This window comes from Anthonomus grandis, chromosome 6 (assembly GCF_022605725.1).
Source record: "Anthonomus grandis grandis chromosome 6, icAntGran1.3, whole genome shotgun sequence".
In the NCBI taxonomy this organism is placed as follows: domain Eukaryota; kingdom Metazoa; phylum Arthropoda; class Insecta; order Coleoptera; family Curculionidae; genus Anthonomus; species Anthonomus grandis.
This window is the reverse complement of record NC_065551.1, coordinates 19,205,549-19,226,217: the sequence shown is the minus strand read 5'-3', so window position 1 is coordinate 19,226,217 and position 20,669 is coordinate 19,205,549. Positions and strand designations below refer to the sequence as shown.

Below are 20,669 nucleotides of genomic sequence, written 5' to 3'. Positions count from 1 at the left end.
TGGTTTCGGCACGTATTCCGACGGAACTGGAAAGAGAGAGACGAAAAGAAAGTTGGGGATGCCTGGAACAACCCTCGATTCCATCAAATGGATCCATAACGAAGTTAGGCTGTCCCTTACTGCGAGGATCATCCCGCGATGGGGGGCCGGAACATGGGGGTGGCGGTGCACGACATGGCGATGCCGAGAACGTCTTATTTTTCGATATCTTTTTGACGGTTTAGGGGTTTCCTCTTGATAGATTTTTATTAGTTTATATTGTATTTTATTTTAGTAAGGTACTGAATTGCCATACATGTAGTCACGAATTGCGTCTAAACCTGAACAGTGAATTATGTCCAGAATAAGCCTTAATTTTCTTTATAAACATATTCAGAAACACTTCGTTTGGAGATATAGAGTGTTAAAGTTTTTAAAACATACAGGGTGATTTTCAACCTATGCGCATAAACTTGGGAAATGGTAGATGAAGATCAATAATGAGTAATAATGAGAAAAAAATGTAGTAAAATATTTTTGGTTTCCGAAATAAAGTTGTCAACAGAACGTGTATCAGACGAACTTATTTTGTTTATTAATAACTGATAGTAAACAAGTTATAATGTTTGGAATTTGTTGTTTAGAATCTTTAGCAGTACTTAGCAGTACTTTGTTGCTGGCTGTGATCGTTTTCGATCGTTATTTTCACACGAACAAAATAAAAGCGTCAAATGTAATGGCGCACATTTTTACAAACGAGAAACGCATCAGAATGCAGTGGCAGCAGCTGATCTGTATGCCCAAAGAGAAACTGGCAATTTGCGGCCGCGGCCTGGACAAGATGGAGGAGCTATTAGACCTAGGCACATTATAAATCTGGAGGAGGATATTTTAAAAGTTATCGAAGAACAACCTGGAATTAGCACTAGGACAATTGCAGCGCGATTTGGAATATCGCAATCTACATGTTGGCAAATTTTAAGGCACGAGTTGCTGTACCCTTTTCATGTGCAGAGGGTACAAGCCCTACTTTCAAGAGATTTGCCGCTTCGAGTACACTTTTGTGAGTGGTTGTTACATCACCAGCAGTTTAGCCCAAAACTTTACCATGAACATTTTAGTTACGAATGAGGCAAATTTTACGCGCAATAGAATTTTCAACTTTTATAACACTCATTACTGGGCTTTGGAAAATCCGCATATTACACGGAGAACATACCTTCAATAACGTTTTTCTGTAAATGTATGGACTGGAATTCTGAACGGGATGCTCATCGGACCTTTTATTCTGGAAAATCGTTTGACTGGTGCTCGGTATTTAGAATTTTTGCGCAACAATTTACCAGTGCTCTTTAAAAATGTGAATCTCAACGTTAGGCAGAACATGTGGTGTCTTCATGATGGTGCTCCACCACATTTTTCACGACCAGTGCGACAACATTTAGATCGTGTGTTTCCCGGACGATGGATAGGCCGTGATGGTCCAGTTGGGTGGCCCCCTCGCTCGCCTGATATTAATCCATTAGACTTTTATTTGTGGGGTCATATGAAAACAATGGTGTATGTAAACGAAGTTGATACTGAGCAAGAGCTACGACATCGCATAAACGCTGCCAGTGACGCAATTCGCCTACAGCCTGGTTTGGCCCGTGCATGCACGTCTTCATGGATTCGACGAGCTCAAGTCTGTATCGAAAATAATGGAAACAACTTCGAACAGTTGCTTTAAATTAGTTTAAATTAAACACGTTAAAAAATACACGTTTTTTATTTAAAAAAATATGGATATCTCCAAAACTAAAAATATTTTACTACATTTTTTTTTCATTAGTACTTATTATTACTCATCAGCTATCATTTCCCAAGTTTATGCGCATAGGTTGAAAATCACCCTGTAAATTTATTTATTTTTAGTCATATATAATTTATTTTTAGTCATCATTTTTTTATTACTTAAAATATTTTTATGAAAAACCCGTATACGTGTTTTTCATAAATGTATACTTACACACGTAAACACGATACACGGCTTTGAAGCAACAAAATTAATTTTATAATAATAATAATAATCGCCTTTTATTAAAAAAAACAAGAAATAGACAAATATTACAAATAAAAAAAGAAAAAAATGGCGAAGTCTAGCCTAAGGCTACTCAAAAAATAAATTTTGGTAATCATACATAATAATAATAAGAATAATGTAAAGATGACATATTATAAAGAAAAAATTGTTCACACTAAAAAAAATAATTATACACTTGTTTATACATAACACGGGGGAGAAATGAAACTCACAACCTGCACACAAATAAATACCATTTTATACAATCGTATGCAACCATTATATTCCCTCTGGAGCACCATACTAGTGAGTTAAAAAATAGGAGCTCAACTGTTCTCTAAACAAATACAACCTAAATCTTCACTTAGTTAAAAAGTAGCAAATCAATGTTTGGCAAGGAATTACATGTTTTAATCACATCATAAGGAAGACTTTTTATTTGTTTTTGTATTATTTCGACGAATAATGTTTTTAATATTTATATCATAATTGATATTAAATTTATTTTTTAGAGATTTAGATATGAATTTTGAATCAGTGATTAAACCATGCATAAAAACACCAAAATGTTGAGTTCTAAGATTAGAGATATTTAACCACTTCAACTCATTAATTTTATGTGATCTGTGATCTGATTTTGAATACGATATTGTTCCGCCTGACGAAGACAGTGCCATAAATAAAATCAGCATAGTTAAAGTAGGAAAGTACAAGAGTTACACATAACATTGCCCTTAACTTGGTACTTAAAAGGTTTTATTAGAATATAGTTGTTTAAGCAATATATATATGACCTTTGTAGAAGTTGCTTTACATGGTCGGAAAAATTAAGCTGACAATATCAAGTATAACACTCAGATTACGAGCAGAATTACAAATTGGTAATATTTGATCGTCTATTTTGATTTTAATATTATTTTTTAAATATTCGTTTTGATTTTTTTGCCAAACAACATAAGTTTTGATTTTGATGGATTCAGTTGAAGGCCGTGTTTTTTAAAGATAATTTTTACGTTGTTTAGTTCCTGATTAATAGTTTCATTGCAAGTAACGAAGTGTTTTAAAGAGAAGTGATAGTACATCTCGGTATCGTTAGCAAAAGCTTGTATCTTTCCAACTTGAAGATAGCTTATAAGTTCAGACGTGTAAATAATAAAGAAAAGGGGACCAAGGATACAGTCCTGATAGGTACTCCTGATAGTATGACATTAGACTCCGAATACATACCATTAACAAACACTTTTTTGTGATCTGTTTGAAAAATAATGAGTGACAACAAGAGTCGATAACTTATAGTGTCAAATGCCTTGGAGTAATCTAAAAGTATAAAAATAGTTTTGTCCCTGATCAAATGGCTCAATTATATCATCAGTTACCACAGCCAGATTTCTGAGATTTCTTCAGAGATTTCTGAAATCCTTATTCAGCTTAGAGCAAATTTGATTTACTGCCCTTTTTTCGTACGATGCAAGGTTTTCGGTGTTCTGCAAATTCTTCATTGTCTTTAAAGAGGGTTGGAATTGGATGGGGACGAAGATGATATTGAAATGAGACTTATATAGCATATACTAATTATTATATTATATACTAAAAAGAACCTCATTATGGTTCTCCTAATCAAACTCGTTAATTAGGCTCTTTCTGAGGGTAAATTTTTAACTTGTCTTAAAACTGCAAAGGTAATACCTGTTCACAAAAAAGGGTCTAAAAAAGATATTGAAAATTACTGCCCTATTTCCGATATTGTTAAAATTATCGACAAGACTTTTGAGGCTTTACTTAAGAATCAAATTGAGAATATTTTGAACTTAATTCTTTATGAGAATGAAAGCTAGTAGGGTGAGTCAAAATAATACGTTTATCACACATTGATTACAAGTATTTACTTGTCCTGCTTCCCATCTTACGGAGTATCTTGATAAACGTATTCGTTTAATTCTTGTATTTAGAAAGAAACACTCTACCATTTTGTCGGAAAAGTCGGTGACTTGGGCGAATAAATTTCTTGTGAGGCATTTTACGATTAAACTAGGGCATTTGATTATATAAAGCAGAATATTCTACTCCATAAGCTATGACTTTGACCATAAAAGTATTAAGCTACAGCAGTACTATTTAAGTGATAGAAGTAAGTTTGTTTACTTTGTGGGGTGTAGGTCTAACATTTTGGTGCTTCAGCAGGGGATCCCTTAGGGATGTCCTTGGCACTATTTTATTTTTGGTGTATGCTAATGACCTGGCAAACTGTCATTCCTATGCCATCTATTACTTGTATGCTGATGATACTACTTAAAAATTTTTAAATAGCTGTCATACGAGTCCATTCTGTATACATCCGTTTCTCTGAAAAACTGGGCTGTTTCTAATAGATTGTGTTTGGATGGATCAAAGAACCAACAAATAACTTTTTCCCTTCGAGATGCTACTACTCGTCAATAGGCCTTGGATGTGTCTGTAAACTTCTTGGGTGTTACTCTGGATAAAGGTTTGACGTGGCAATGTCATGTGGATGAAATGGCTACTAGACTGTCAAAATGTAGTTTCCTTATGCGTAACTTGCCTAGTTTCGTAGCTACTCCTACAGTTAGGGAAGCCTATTTTGGCTATTTCCACTCTTTAGTGACGTATAATCTAATTAATTGGAGTCATTCGGCAGATATGCACCCTATTGATTGAATATATTCTTGTGTCTGCTATTTTTATGGGAAAATATTTCCAGGGTTATTACTCATTCCGACACTCACAATCACTTTACCAGAGGTAGAAACTCCTTGGTGGCACTATATCGTATACTCTCCTGTTCATGCAGTGCAGTATCTTACTATGGGGTTAGATTTTCAATACTGTTTAGGAAATTTGGAATTTTTAATTGACTTGTGTAAGAGTTATATACTTTTTTGCACCAACAAACGAATTAAATTGAATTGAATTAATAAACCATAGCTCTGTACACATATTACAAGACATGAAACCAAGACAACTAATTAGCATTTCTAAATTCTTTGACATCTGATTATTCTTGGTGAGGCTTCATAAATCCTTACCTAAACTTCTGATGAAATTCTCAGTTTCATTAAGAGAAGGATGAGAAAAGTTAACACCTTTATGATAGTCTTGAGACTAAGGTGACTTACTAACATTTCTAAGTTTCCTGGCTTCTGATAATTCTTAATGAAGGTCCAGTAGTCCATCAAGTTCCTTAAGTGAACTTTTGGCCCTGTGAGTAGTCCAATCGCCGAAATCCATTCATTAATCAGTTGTTTTTTGAGAGCGAACCCTGACATTCCTATATTGCCTTTCAGGATCTCATCTATCCATATCGATGTTAGTTTCAGTTAGAATTTTCTTCGATAATTTTGGATATCTTGTAAGAAAATTCTTTATTTAATTAAAAAAAATAGGGACAAGCGCATAATAATCCATGAGACAAGGACACATCATTGGTTTTTCCTCTCTTTTCAGTTAAGTTCCATAATGTTTCATCATAAGTGTTTTACATTTTGGCTCTAAGGGTACTCAATTTTTATTTTTTATGTTTATAACATACTTTTTTATTCTTTATTTGCTTTCTAATAAATTCTTTTATTCTAAATCGTGCATCATGTTTTATTTTATATTATTTTACAGCGTAATAATATTAATCATACTCATGCGAAGCCATTTTATGACATTTAAAAAGAACTCTTACTTGCCCATAATTTAATTATTATCTACATAATTCTGTTAATTACAATTTTTTTTTCAAAAAATTACATTACTTATATATACAACTTATATAAAAAACCTAGAGAAATATAAAAAAGCTAACAAGAAAGTACCTTCATATATGATGATTCTATAAAAAGTAATTTTTGTATTTCAAAAGTTTTAAAATTTCGGTTTTAAATTTGAATTTATAAATTTTCAGAGAGTGCAAAAAAATCTACCCTTAAAAAAAGGAATCTTCTGTAAATTCTCTTTTTTTAATTATTCAAATTATTTTAAATTTAGGGATATAAAATAAAACCATTGCATCAATCAAACAAATCTAATGTAACTGCAAAAAGACAGATTATTATAGGCAATAACAAAGAAAAACTATTCCGTAAAAAGCATATTTTGTAAATTCAGAAAAAATACATTAGGTATTTTCAAATACCTATACTGATTAATTTTTCAGTTTAGCTGTTCATCAAAGAAGTAAGATCTAATTATTCCGTCTTACGTAATTGCGCATCAAACATTTACTTTTTGGAATAATACTAATATATTAATGATATATAGATATATAATTATTGCAAAAGATATAATAATATACCTTTTGCAAGAAATTGAAAATTAAAGATTCTCGTAATTCTAGTAACGAAAATTTTGGAAACTAACTACACATAAATGTCTGTTTTATTAATATTTCTGACCAACCCATAAACAAAAATCATTTTTTTTATAGCATCAGCATTTGTTCTATCTAAAACGCTTCCTGTCCCAAATTTTAATACAATCGATTCGTTTGTGGTTAACGGTAAGATGTTTAATTAAAGATTTTTTTACACACTTTACACAATAAATACTCTTTGTTTTAACGATAGCATCTTTGCGTTTTTTTTATTAATGTCATACTCAATAAAATAACTTAATTATATGTATGTGGGGTGATCCTCGTTATCAGATAATTGCTATTTACTTGAAATCACTTTTTTCTAGGGTACATTTTTTATCAATCCCTGTAAATGTAGGCATTAACTTAAAATTGGTAAACTTTTGAAATCCATAAATTGTATCAATCATTTCTCATAGATTCCTCACACGTCAAAGTACTTTGCTGATAGCATTTTTATATTTTTCTAAATTTTGAACGCCCGGTATATAAATCTGAAAAAATAAGATGCATTTGCACGAAAAAAATTGATTCTTCATAAAGAACCATTTTTGTCTTCCGAAGGAAAGTCCATAAATAATACAGTTTTTCTTCTTTGGAAGTTATTTCATGTACATACGGTAGAAAAAAAACTACTGCAACCCTATATACAATAGGGTGGGTCGTTTTTATACTTTTTCTTTAATTTTGACAGACCTGTGGTTTAAAAACTTGCTATTGGGTAAAATAATCTCGTGCAAATTAAAAAAAAAATCATCAGCGTTTGCACCCCCCGCTACCCCCCCAAAAATACAAAAAAAAAATAAAAAGAAAATAATTTGCCTGTGCTATAAAATAATGTAATATAGTCCTTCAATTACGCAAAAAAAAATTAAATTGTAGACATATTTAGGCCCCCCGCCAGCTCTTAAGCCTAAAGAAAAAAATCAAGCATTTTTCAACTTTTCCACTTACGAGCAGCTCTTCGCCTATTTTGTATATAAACAGATACAAAATAACCCAGAACTCACCACAGAGAGGTGGCTCCCATCGAGTTCCATCCCTGCCCACCCATCCACCCAACCATTGGAGCAATTTCTAATTTCCTACTTCATAGTCTGATTTGGTATTAAACTTTGGCATCTGGCTTCTAGATGCTATCGTTGTACGTATCCAACCATCTCTGTTAGTAAACCCACATACAGCCGACGATGCCTCTGTCACTAATTTGACACATCTTTCAACAGCCTGCGTATGGCAGGGTAACTTCCATAAATCTCCCTCTGGATACCTGCTAGTTTTAATAAATTCTTCAATTTCTTCATCAGACAGATGCTTCGTCCTTGGTGGCTCTGTTACTTTGCACTCTTGCGAATTTATTAAATCAATATATGATTCCGCTTCAAAATTAAACTTGGGAATTTCAAATTTTCTTATCGTGCTATTCAAATTTACAGGAATTTTTTTCTCATTCGACCTGCAACTTAATATTTTTCTGTACCCTAATTCTCTTATATGACGACGTGAGTCAAAGATCATCGTTAGGATAATATTTTCAGGATGGCCATAAAAGCCATTTCGTTGAGTTACAGGATTAACTACAGCTTTAAGTTCTTCACTTAAATATCTTGAATATTGAATTAGCTGCCAAAGGTGAAGAGCTCCAAATGTGCACAATGGTACAGTTTTTACTCGAAACCAAATCTTCACATATACTCGCAGAATATATTCTGTCAACACTTTAAATTTAGGCGGGGGATTTCTGACCGCAATGTAAGCCCGCAAGATACGATTTGCTGTTGTTAGCCATCTTGCGTGAGATAACTTGCCAGGAGATTTATTTGCTAAATTAGATGGACAGTTTCTAGTAGATATGGCAGTGCAAATCTCGTATAAATATTTTTGATCGCTACTTAATTCTTTTAAATTTACCTCACGCAAATTAACTTTGATTGTTTCGAAGCACACGACAGGTAATCGCTTACATGTTTCAATAAGTTTGCCGATAGAACTCGAGAATTAAATGGTCCTGTGGTATTTCCGTCCAGATGTCGAACCAAATGTCGCAATGGCAACTTGTTTGCATGTAGTTGACATATTAGCTATTGCAAATGTCGTTTAAGATGTAATTCCAACAAATGTTTTACACCACCGTGAGGCCAAGTGTTGACAGTACCATCGCAGCCAACTACAACTAACTCGCTAACACTTCATTTTCGGTTAAATATTTTAGAATCGTTGAAGCTATGGTCTTTGCAGTACCATTTTCAGGTGTTACGTGCCCTATATAATCGCTACCTGGTTCCTTTAATAACACTATATATTCTTCGACAATGATTTTCCTAGATGACGATTCACCCTGTTTTTTAATGTGAAGAGTTCTATCTTTGCGTCCATCAAAATAGAGAGCTTGAAGACTAGTACCATCTTTTATTATATTTTTTTGTAAATCAAGTCGTTGCCTTTTTCTTTTTCGATCTAATTTGGACTTGTCTATTACATAAGATTGATCAGTTTTGGATATCAATCCAACATCTTCCAGAAGTGCACTGCCGATCATTGCTCCTTTTCTACTTGATAATCCAGCTCGGTCTATTGCTTTTGCTAATGCAGGAAAGTCGAGGGTTATGCCCGTAGAAGTTGACGGCTCTGGTTCGAAGTCTGGATCACAGTCTGGTTCGCTTTGCACTGATATATCTGATAGATTGCCTTGTTCAATTTTTTTTCTAATACATTACGCGAAATGTTTTGTTGACTTTTGTCCTCCGGAATATTACGCGAGAGGTCCTTGCTTTTTTTATGTTTTTTGCTTCAAAATTTTACTTGTTTAGGCACTACTTGCCCTATAGACATTAATCGTGTAGTTCTCTGGTCGTTTAGGAAAGCTTGTTCCATCTTTGGAACTTTGTATGACTTCTCACAAATACACAAGTTAAAATCGGTACATTTGCACTTTGAAATATCAAAGAGTTTAGTATTAGCCTCATCACGAAATTTTTAAAGGGAGGGGCCGTTCCGTACAAATTTACCTGGCGGGGAGGCTTAACGTTGTTTAAATTGAATAAACATTTTTGTGAGTGTGTTTGAAGCTATTTTTAGTTGTTTGAAGCACCAGTCTTTAATAATATAATTTTTTTTTTATTTTTTTAGGGGTCGTAATAATAAAATTAAAAAAAAAGTAAAAAATTGGTATTCATTATTGACCATTTGGCAACTTTTTTTACTACAGGCATAAAAAACCTAGGGAACCGACCCACCCTAATATACAGGCTATCTTGAATTGCTTTGTCTAAACTTTATGTTTAGAATAAGCCATAATTTCATAACTCTTTTTATTATTTGAGATATTTTTATGACATTTGGTGTATACCAAAAAGTAAGGTGTATATCTTTGAAAAAACAAAAGACATTTGTTTATTTACTGGGTTTTCTAAAAACAAAATTTATTTTTCAAATCCTTCTCGAGTTTGGAGCAAATTTGATTCTTTGCTTTTTTTTGTTCGATAAAAGGTTTTCAAGTAAAAAAATAAAAACCATCTCCTGCAGGTCCTACGTATCACATCCATTATGTGTTTACATGGATGTGATGAGTTTTCTTGCAGAAAATTACTCTTCCTACATAAAAACATTACTGCAGATCGATCGTATTAATGACCCTAACTTAAAAACTCATACAATTGATTTATTAATTGGAAGAATACATCAAAGCAAAAACGGTATCCGTAAAATTATAGGTATGTTGCCAAAGACAGCTAAATTGTGAGGAGTTCCGTTATCTTGGGTATGTTGGAATCTTCAGCTCTCCTCAAACGCTTTAATCCGCCATATGCCATCTTCAGGGCTAGAGCCGAAAGCGCTAGGCAGATATAGAATATTATTTCCTACGCTGAATACGTATTTTATTCTGATTTTGTTGATAGTCAATAACAGTGTACAACTGACAAAGTCTATTATATTAGTTATATTACATTTATCTAAATCCCAACAGTCCATAATCCCTTCTGCGTCTTCTGCTATTAGTATCTCACCGATTTTATTTTAAACAATACTATATACACCTAAAAGCCCGCATCAACACAATAGAGCAAACTAATTCCGTCCTTTATCCCGGTGAAACCAAGATGAAAGGGGCGTCGGGGCGGCATCAGCTATACGTTGGGACGACCGGGGAACGTGAGGGTACGGGGGAAAAACGGGGCCAAAGAGGGTGATAGGGGGTGAGGAGGAGGTGGAGGCACAAAGTAGAAACAGCACAGCACGGCAAAGCGCACAATTAGAGAGACACAGAGAGCAACATCAGTCCGCTTTGGCTAAATCTCTGATTGAATTAGAGACTCACTCGGGGGGTGGCGTGTAGAGTAGAGCTCCCCCTTGAGATACAACTGTCATTGCGGGTCCGCCGATATACTATGGGTATGTGGGGGGACATGCCCTCCCTCCCCCACGTTGTCAAACGTGACTCACGAGTATTAGGTTTGTAAATGTTATGTATGGATGAGTGATTGACAATGTGAAAAAGTTGCTAGTGTTGTTTGCGGGGAGGGAGAAGGGATCCCTTGATGGGAATTTTTAAGAGTTGAATTTTTTTTTAAATACAAATATATGTCATGATAAAATTAGTTGAATATAAACTGAAGACGAATAAATGGTTTTTTTTTGAAGGCTATGGCGTGTTTGCTATTTGTTTCAGAAGATTCTTTATATTTTTTATAATACCCTATTTCTTTTTCCTTAGGAGCAAAGTGCCTCATTATTTATTCAAAAGTACTTTAAACATAGGGTGAACCTGTCTTTTTTTCTATATGGAACAAAATGATAAAACAGGTCGGTTTTACCAAAATTAAATCGACACGTCCTATATCGTCTCAAATATAATAGGGTGGTAAAATTCGGCACAATGCCAGTTTGTTCACTCAGATTAAGGGTTTTGCCGAGTAGGATTTGGGTCTTGCAGTTTTTTTTATGTTAACTAATTAGAATTCATTTATATATTCGATAAATTTATTTATATATTAGGATTTTTTCTATTAGATAAAAAAATTGGTTTTTTATATATTTACATTAAATATAGATTTTAATGTTAATATGACTCATTGTAATATGTTAGAAATTGCTTTGTTATTTATTTTTGCATTCCTACCTTACTACAAGTAACTAAATTAAAAAACTAGTAACTGTAACTAAACTATCCCAACATATTTTAGTCAAGCAAAAAAGATCCTATGAACGTATATTGTAAACGTTTAAAATTTTACACTACATGGTCGTAAAAATGGAAAAATAATTTGCAAAAACATCAGCGTTTCATTTTCTCATGGTAATCTTTAATTGATTTAGATTGGTATTCTAATAAACCACCATTTAAAAATCCCTTATCGCTACCAATATGTGTAATTATTAATCTGCGACCTGAAAGCAGCTTTCCCGACTTTTAAGCCAGTCAATAAGTCTTTGAATAAAGCCTGGTGAGAGCTTTTGAAATTTTTGCCTTGTCCAACTTTTAACGGTTTTATACCTTATTTTATTTTACCTTATACCTTATACCTTATTTTATTTTTACATTTAGGTAACTTTACCACCTTTTCCACATTTTCTTTCACTACAAAGTTTATTAGTTGTCGATTCGCGAATTACTATCATAGTAAAACTATACTTCTACCAGTACTTAAAAGTGTTTGGTGGACAAGTGCAGCATGCTAAAGAGAAAAGGTCGGGCGGGAGTGAAGGTAAGTTGGTTTAATGACGGCTTGAGAGCAGTACGAGAAAATATTAAATTTTTTATTGAATTTAATAAACACCTTGATTAAAATGAATACCGGACAGCAATAAAAGCTGCAAAGAAAGCTAACAATGACCAACTGATTTCTGATTGTCATGACCCGATAAAAACAATGTGGAATATTATTAATAAGTATAGGGACATTACAAAAACTGAAACTACTTTCAATATAACACCCGAAGAATTTAATCATTATTTTTTGAAAAATATTTCCTGGCTACACAGCCCTAATCAACATCCCGCAATAACCCACTTAACTATACCGGGGGGTGCGTCGCCGAGCGGAACATAGGAAATCCCATGAAAATTTTAAGGGGGTCAATTATTGGCTTCCCTGTACATTTTACAGAAAAAATGTAAGATAACTTTCTAACTAAAGACCAATTTGGCAAACCCTCGTGCAAAGTTTTAAAAAATTTTAATAAGCGAATCTTGAATGATTCAATTAAATGTAATTGCAAAATTACCAATGCAAACAATTTATTATAAGGCTTTGTCAAATCTGACGTACAGCCGAATACAAGAAATGTTTTTTTTTTAATAGTTGAAATGGACAAAATGGGCTTGGTGGAGAAATAAACTGAAAACATTTCAGATACTTACTGCTCTAAAACTGTTTCCCGCATAATGCCACTTAATTATGGCTATTTTTTCGTCGATTGAATAATTCATACTTGTTTTCAAATATCGACTGTCACTGATTTATTGACACTTTTCCTCACGTCAGTGACAATTTTCATTTTACTGGTGCCCGAAGCCAATAATTGACCTCCTTAAAATGTACATGGGTTTTCCTATGTTCCGCTCAGCGACGCACCACCCGGTGTACCATGTTATGTAGAGCAGAGGTTTGAATTCCGACTCTCTTATTATGAGGTTAGAGACGTTGTCAACTATCTTCGGAATAGAAAAAGTAAGGACCTATTTGATCTCACTGTAAGCTTGATCAAAGGAATAACAAATCTAATAATAAGTCTTTTGACAAAGCTTATAAAGCTGTGTGTAGCGGAATATATTGTTCTTGATGTTTTGAAAACTGCGATTGTCATTCCCGTTTTTAAAGAAAAGGGTGAGCCAGATCTAGTGTGTCTCTAGTATGTCCTTAATCAAAATTGATCAGAACGCTTTCAGAGGGTGATATTTCCGAGTGTTGAGTCGGAGAGAGAGAGTGGTTGCGCATAAAAGTTCCCCAGGTCTCTGTGTTAATCCCTTTACTATTTTGAATATTATCTAAATATTACATTAAAAGTGCGCATTTCACTCTCTCTGTTGATGACACTACAGTCTCATCCTGCAGTAAAGATTTGGTAACATCAGTGGGAGGTTTATGGGCCTCCGTATTGGAGGCAGAGGCAATGGTTACATCCAAATAGGTTTTTTTCTTAATGCATCCAAAATCCAGTCCTTGCTCTTTTTAACCAGAGATGCTCTTGATGAATTAGAAAACGCATCCAGTGCTAAATTTCTGGATGTTCTGCTAGATCCTGGTCTAGCCTGGAATGCTTATACCAGCGCTTTAGCGGTAAAGCTCTCAAGCAGTACATTTTTGCTTCGTGGCCTTTCATCCTGTACTTTCACTTCCATTTTAAAAGAGGCTTCCATTTTAAAAGATGTTTTTCTTTTATGTCATTCTTACTTAGGCCATAGTGAAGGAGCAATGGACGTTTTCAGACTGCAGAGAAGGGCCGTTCGTATTTTAGCAGATTTGCCATACAGAGCGCATTGCAGACAGGTCTTTATAGATTTAAAAATATTAATAGTACCCTGTCAGTATATTAATGCTAATCTTATTTATGTAAAATGCAACATGAATAAATTTAAAACTCACAAGGATATTCATAATATCAACACACGCTTTAGAGGGAACATTGCCCCGAATTTTCATAGGCTGTAGAGGCGCAGAGATAGCTTATCATATCTGCCTAGACATTTCTTTAACAAATTATTTTTTTATTTTATGTACAGGAGGAATATCTTACTGCTCAGGTAGAAACTATGGCGTCAGCATTAATTTTTTTTAATGAAACACTCTGTATGTCGTGAAATTTTTTGCCTAAAGTCAGTTTGCCAAATTTGACGTAATAAACAAACGACATTAAAAAATAAAAAAAATTATATAATATATACTGCAACTGATATTCAATTTGTTGTCCATTTACTTCAATGCATTTTGAAAGTCGGTAAATAACTTCCATTTACACATTTTCAATCACTTGCAGATCGACTAGTCTAATTTCTTGTCGTCAAAAAAAAATAAATCAAATCGACAACTAATTAAATATTAATTGCAATAAGTCTAGAATACATTTTTCTGTTACGTCATGTTCGAAAACTATTGAGTTTAGGCATATGGTTTACTATGCAAAAAGTATTCAGAATATCATAGAACTGTAAAGCGTCATATTATAAAAGGTGTTCTATTTAAAAAAATAAATGTTGACGCCAAGGTTTCTACTTGACACACCCTGTATAGAAATTTTTGATTTTAAAGTGACAATACTAATGACGTGTCCAAAAAATAAAAGAAGAAATTTAAGTTTATACATTTTAAATATTATTATATCAAGCATAGAGTTAGATTTATCTATATATTTTACGTCATTTGACTTATGTAAATAATTTGTATATTTAGATTAATAAACTGAATTGAATATACCAGAATATAATTACGTAACTATATTAAGGATTGCACAATTCGGGTACATTTGTAGTTACCTAGACTGAATTTTGTGACCGCATAGTTGTCAAAATTCATTGTTTATTACTTGAGTGCCTTAAAAAGTACCTAGAATACCTAGTTTATTTATTTATTTATTTGGTGACCATATAGGGATATAGGGATACAACAGGCTACAAGCCCAAATAGGTATCCACAAACTTTTCTTAACTAACTTAAATATACTATTTTATTAAGAATAATATAAAGACTAAATGGTTAAGTACATAAAAAAAGTAATTTTTTAAAGCTAAATTTCTACATTAGCCTCATAAACTTTCAAAGATAATATTTCGCTTTAAAGTATTTTTAACTGTATTAAGTGACATGTTAAAAACGTCTAATGAACGACAGTACAAATTATAACTTTTTGTTATTCTACATAATGGACAGTTCTGACCATAGTTTGTTTTCCTGAATGAAATATGTTGACTTGAAGAATGTTAAATTTATAAAGTGACAAAATAGGAGGACTGTTCAGCTGACAATTCATTACTTTATATAAAGAGAAAACATCAGTTATCAAACGTCTGTCAAGAAGTGAAATCAAGCCAAAATACTCTCGAATTAAATTGACATCTTGATATGAACCGAACCAGGTTTTAAAAAAAAGAAATCTTAAAAATTTGTTTTGGATGCTCTCCAATTGATCAATGTAAATTCCATACCTAGAGTTCCATATAATGCTTCCAAAGTTCAATTTGCCAAGAATAAATATACTAAATAAACATTTAATAGCTCGAGAACTAGAAAACATTTCACATTTACGAAAAATATAACCCAACAATCTAGAAGATTCTGTTAATATTATATTAATATGAATATCAAACATCAGTTTAGAGTCCAATGTAATTCCCAAATCGCGTACGTAGTTCACTTTAGGTAAGCAAATATCATTAAATTTATATTGATAATTTATTTTATTGTTATTTCTTAAAAAGGTTATACTTTAACATTTTCTAATGTTGAGAAAGAGACTATTTTTACCACAGGCTGTAGTCGATCCAGATCACTTTGGATTTTAGGGCAGTCGGCGATGTTAAATATCGTACGGTAAATTTTAAGATCATCGGCGTATAATAGAAATTTAGTGTAACGTAAACAAGATTTTATATTATAAGTGTATATAATAAAAAAAGGGGTCCTAAATAAAAGCCCTGTGGAACACCAGATGACGGAATAACAGACTCAGAACAAAATCCTTGACGTGTGACGTACGTGGATCTTTCTCAGTAATCGTAAATTAACTTTTCAAAAAGCTTAGCCACTATAGATAGTTTACTTATGGGCCTATAATTAGTAACATCTCTTTTTACCCCTTTTTTTTTGTATATTGGGACAATCACTGAAGTCTTCCATTGCGCTGGGAATTCCCATTCTTTTAATAAAAGATTATAAATATGTGTAAGAGGATCGGCTATTAGACTTGCAGTATTTTTTAGAAAAATGGGAGTAATATTATCGGGACCTGCACCTTTTTTTACATTTAAGGTTTTTAGAGCATTTAGAACCTGGTAACTTGACATAGTTAAACCATTAAGATCGATATTATTATTCGACCAAGCAACTTTCTTAAAGTCAAAATGATGTCCTTTCAATTCGAAAACCCTAGCAAAATAACTTTTAAGCAAATTAGTTATGGATTTACCTGTGTTAGCTGTCTCATTTTTCCAGAAAACCTCATTAGGTATTGAACTCACAAATTATTTTTTAATTGAAGCAAAACTCCAAAAGCAATTAACATTACTAGGTAAATCTCCTTCTATAGTTTGAAAGTAATTTTTAAAATCAGATTCTATCATCTTTTTTTTTATTGTATTCTTAGTTGTTTAAACAAACCATAATCATGAGGTTTTTTGTAATGCCATTTTTTATGAACTTTGTTTTTTTCTTTAATTAATCTTAAAGTATTAGAACAAAAAAATTTAAGAAAATACTTATTTTTTGAATATGTAGGTACAATTTTTTTTATTAGATCATAAATGACATGGTAAAATTCATCAATACAGTTTTGTAAAGATTTGCCTTTAAGCCTTGTTTGCCAGTTCACTTTAGATAATTGACGCGTAATTTCTAAGTAATCTGCTTTTTTAAAATTATAATAAATGTTATTATTAAAAGTTAGTTTATTCTGAAGTCGGACATCGTCCAAAAATTCAATGCACAAATTAGTGGGTTTATCGGGCACTAAAGAACTTGTGCAATGAGGGACACTTGATACATTTAATTTGTTGGAATATACCAGATCTGAGATTTTAATTGTCGCTGTTAAACACTGTATTAAATGGCCTCATGTTGTGATATGCCAAATCTGAAGCAAAGCAGAATATTGTTGCTCTATATTGTAGGGGTCTTAATAAAGATTGTTTGGCATTTGAAGCCACTTGTTAGCTGAAAAGTTAAAATCACCGCACATTAATACTACAGATTCATTAGGCAACCTTAGGTCTACCAACTTTGAAGGAAAAATTGCATAAGCCTCCTTGTTGTTGGGAGGAAGATAAATACAATATACAAATAAAGTTCTATTACCTTCTAGCTTGGCAGCAATCCAGACGTCCTCAGCGTCACTATGAAACTGAGCATTAAAAATGCATTAAATTTGTTTTTTATCGCGATAAGCACCCCGCCTCCATCAAGTTTTTTACTGGCAGTAGATTCGCGATCCTAATAGTTATACATACATATAAATAGTTAACAACAATGTAAAATCCCTTCTTAATAATGTAATAATTACTAACTATAATAATAAAATACTTGCCTAACTGTTGCCCTATTAAATAAACGCGACAAATAAAACCATTTAGGTCGTTACTAAAAAATGTTACCCCAATGCTTTATCGCCATTTTATTGCTATCGATCCTTTTTTGTGCTCCTATGCAATAGCCAATAGATTTTGCATTATGAGAAGCTCATAAAATAAACCGTACATTCCAAAAAAAAAGCTCCCTTAAGGACCAACAAAATTAAACCGCCCTTTATAAATCTCAGAAATGTTCTTGTTTTTCTGGACAGCAAAACATTCAACTTTAAGCCATAACTTAAACCAAAACGCGTAATTTTCTATTAACCGACCAACCAAACATAAAATGCTGCAAAATCAACCGCACAAATGTTGCAGAAAATTGGATTTGAAATTAAATGACATGCCAGTTAAATCGGCTCATTACCGCGTCTATTTTCGGTTTTGATGCTTCCGATTATCGTCATACTTTTGATGGCACGCCCTTTCCGTATCACTTTTCGTTTTTGACGGCGTTTAACCGGGGCAATTTTTAATTTTTTCGAAATTTTGCTCGAAATTGGAAAAAGAATTCTCATTAAGGACCGAGAGGGATGAATTAGAAGAAACGGTTTTTTGATTTTTACCCCTCAAAGAGGGAATTAAACGGCAACTTTGCCAACATTTCTTAACAATAAAAGTTTACCTGGATTCTTGCTTCGTTTAATTTGGTACTTCGCGCTAACTCCTCCCGACAATAAATATCCGGATAGTGACTTTTCGCGAAGGCCGCCTCCAGTTCGGCCAGTTGTTCTTGCGTAAACGTCGTTCGATGGCGTCGCCGCGCAGGCGTCGGACAGGACGCCGTCGTCGGCGTGTGACCAGCATGAGTCGGACCTGCGCTCGGAGACACGTTGCCCCCTATCGAGGAACTGCTCGGAGTTTGCGGTTCCGGTTTTAGTTTTTTAAAAGCGCCATCTGAAACGAAGGAAATTACCAATATTAATAGCTACGTTTACAGCGTGTGGATCTATTATATAGGTCCATTGATCAAATGATAGGCCATTTTTAATTAGTACAGCCCTGTTTACACGAATTGATTTTAAGGGTTAAATTAGTGCAGGATTATTTCTAGGATCAAAATATCAGTTGAACGGAGTTTATCAGTTTAGGTGAAGAATTATAGGACATAACCTCTAAATCTTTAAAAGTGTTATTGTTGTTTAAAAATAATAAAAAGAAACTAATAATTTTTTTTCAAGACTTAAGCTTGTCCTTCTTTTCCTCTTCTTCTTTATTTTTGTACACAAAAATAAAGACCTCGTAAGCTAATATCCAATAAAATATCAAATTTGTGATTTTGGTACTTCAAAATTGGTTCAAGGTGTTTACACCGAAAAAAAACATTTAATCTACCATATTTTAGTGCGCTACCATTTACACCAAAAAAATAGTACTCGTGACGTCATTTGATCCAAGTATTAAATACTTGATTCATACTTGAACATGTATCAAGAAATAGGAGCCCAGCAGTTGATTGTTTTCCCAACAAGATACAGAAAAGACCAAAGTTTCCTTTTGGACCTCTTCATAACCAACGATCCTAAAAGCATCTTTGATCTTTGCTCAGAACCGCCCATTGGCCGCATCGACCATGTCGTAATAAAAGCAAAAACACAATTAAAAACTCCACCCAAACAAACACAAACAATTGTAAGAAGGAACTTTTACACTGCAAACTATGAAGAAATCAACCACTTCATTCAACTACAGCCAGCGCATGCGAACAAATCGATCTTCGAAAACTTTCAAAATGTTGTGAATGGTGCTATCGAACAATACATTTCTACCAGACGTGTGAAAACAAACCCCCAAAAACCATGGATAAATGAAAATATTTTCAAAGAAATTAACAAAAAACGGAAACTATGGGAAAAGTATATAACAAACAAAACTCAGGACAAATATCAAGCCTATATGTGCCAAAATAATATTACCAAACATAAGTTGGTCGACGCCAGAAAGAAATACGAAAATGGTCTTGCAAACTCGGCCTCGCCAAAGAAACTATTTAAATATGTAAATCGCAACTTAAACTCGAAAATCTCAACCATAACCCTAAAAGATACAGCAACCCAGCAGTTTCTAGATCTATGGCGGAAACATTCGCAGAACAGTTTGATACAGCATTCACGAAGGATTCATATCCAATTCCATTATTGCCTAATCACAGCAGGGTGCAACCCTTAATTGTAACTATTCATTTTACAAAAGAGAAAGTCGAAGAAGCGCTTGAAAATATGAAAAGGGACTCAAGCCCAGGACCAGATAAAATCCCAACAGTTTTCCTTCAAAATTGCAGAAATTCCCTCAGTCCCTTGCTTTCGGAGGCAATGCAGGAATGCTTAGAACAGGGAAAGATACCAGAAGAATGGAAACATTCAATTGTGACACCACTGTTCAAGAAGGGAGACAGGAACAAACCGGAAAATTACAGACCTATCAGCCTCACATGCAACCCACTGAAATGTATGGAGAAAGTAATAGTTAAGGAGCTCATAGCATTCATTCTGGAGAATAGTTTGATACCTGCCTCTCAGCATGGATTGTTGATTTGCCTAAACGTTCAACAACAACAAACCTTTTAGAGTGTTTGAATGACTGGACAAAAAACACAGCGAGTGAGCAGCGGCGTTATCCAGGGATCGGTAGTTGGCCCAGTGCTTTTTACATCATATTTGTTTGATCTAGTTGGACTTATAAAGATTGACACAAGTCTGTTTGCAGATGACTGCAAAATATATGCTAATCCTCTAACCAGCGCAGCACTGCTCCAGGCAGACCTGCAAAATGTTGAGATGTGGTCAAGGCAATGGGGTATGAAACTAAACACATCAAAATGCACAGTGGTGAGGATCGGTCCAGATAATCCTGATAATGAATATTTTCTGGATGGATGTGCCTTAAAATCAGTGAATGAACAAAATGATCTAGGAGTCCTAATAACATCAGACCTAAAATGGGAACGTCATAATCAGAATTTGTAAAAAAGCAAACTCGCTACTCTATCTGAT

The 20,669-nt window shown here is 33.5% G+C and overlaps 1 protein-coding gene across 1 annotated transcript in view; it reads right to left on the bottom strand.

Moving 5' to 3' along the window:
- LOC126737329 (homeobox protein unc-42) overlaps positions 1-20,669 on the bottom strand; it is a 59,550-nt gene that overhangs the window by 17,174 nt on the left and 21,707 nt on the right. The window contains exon 4 of the mRNA XM_050442191.1: positions 18,302-18,573. Coding sequence (XP_050298148.1) covers positions 18,302-18,573 — 272 coding nt within the window. The remainder of the gene's footprint in view (positions 1-18,301; positions 18,574-20,669) is intronic.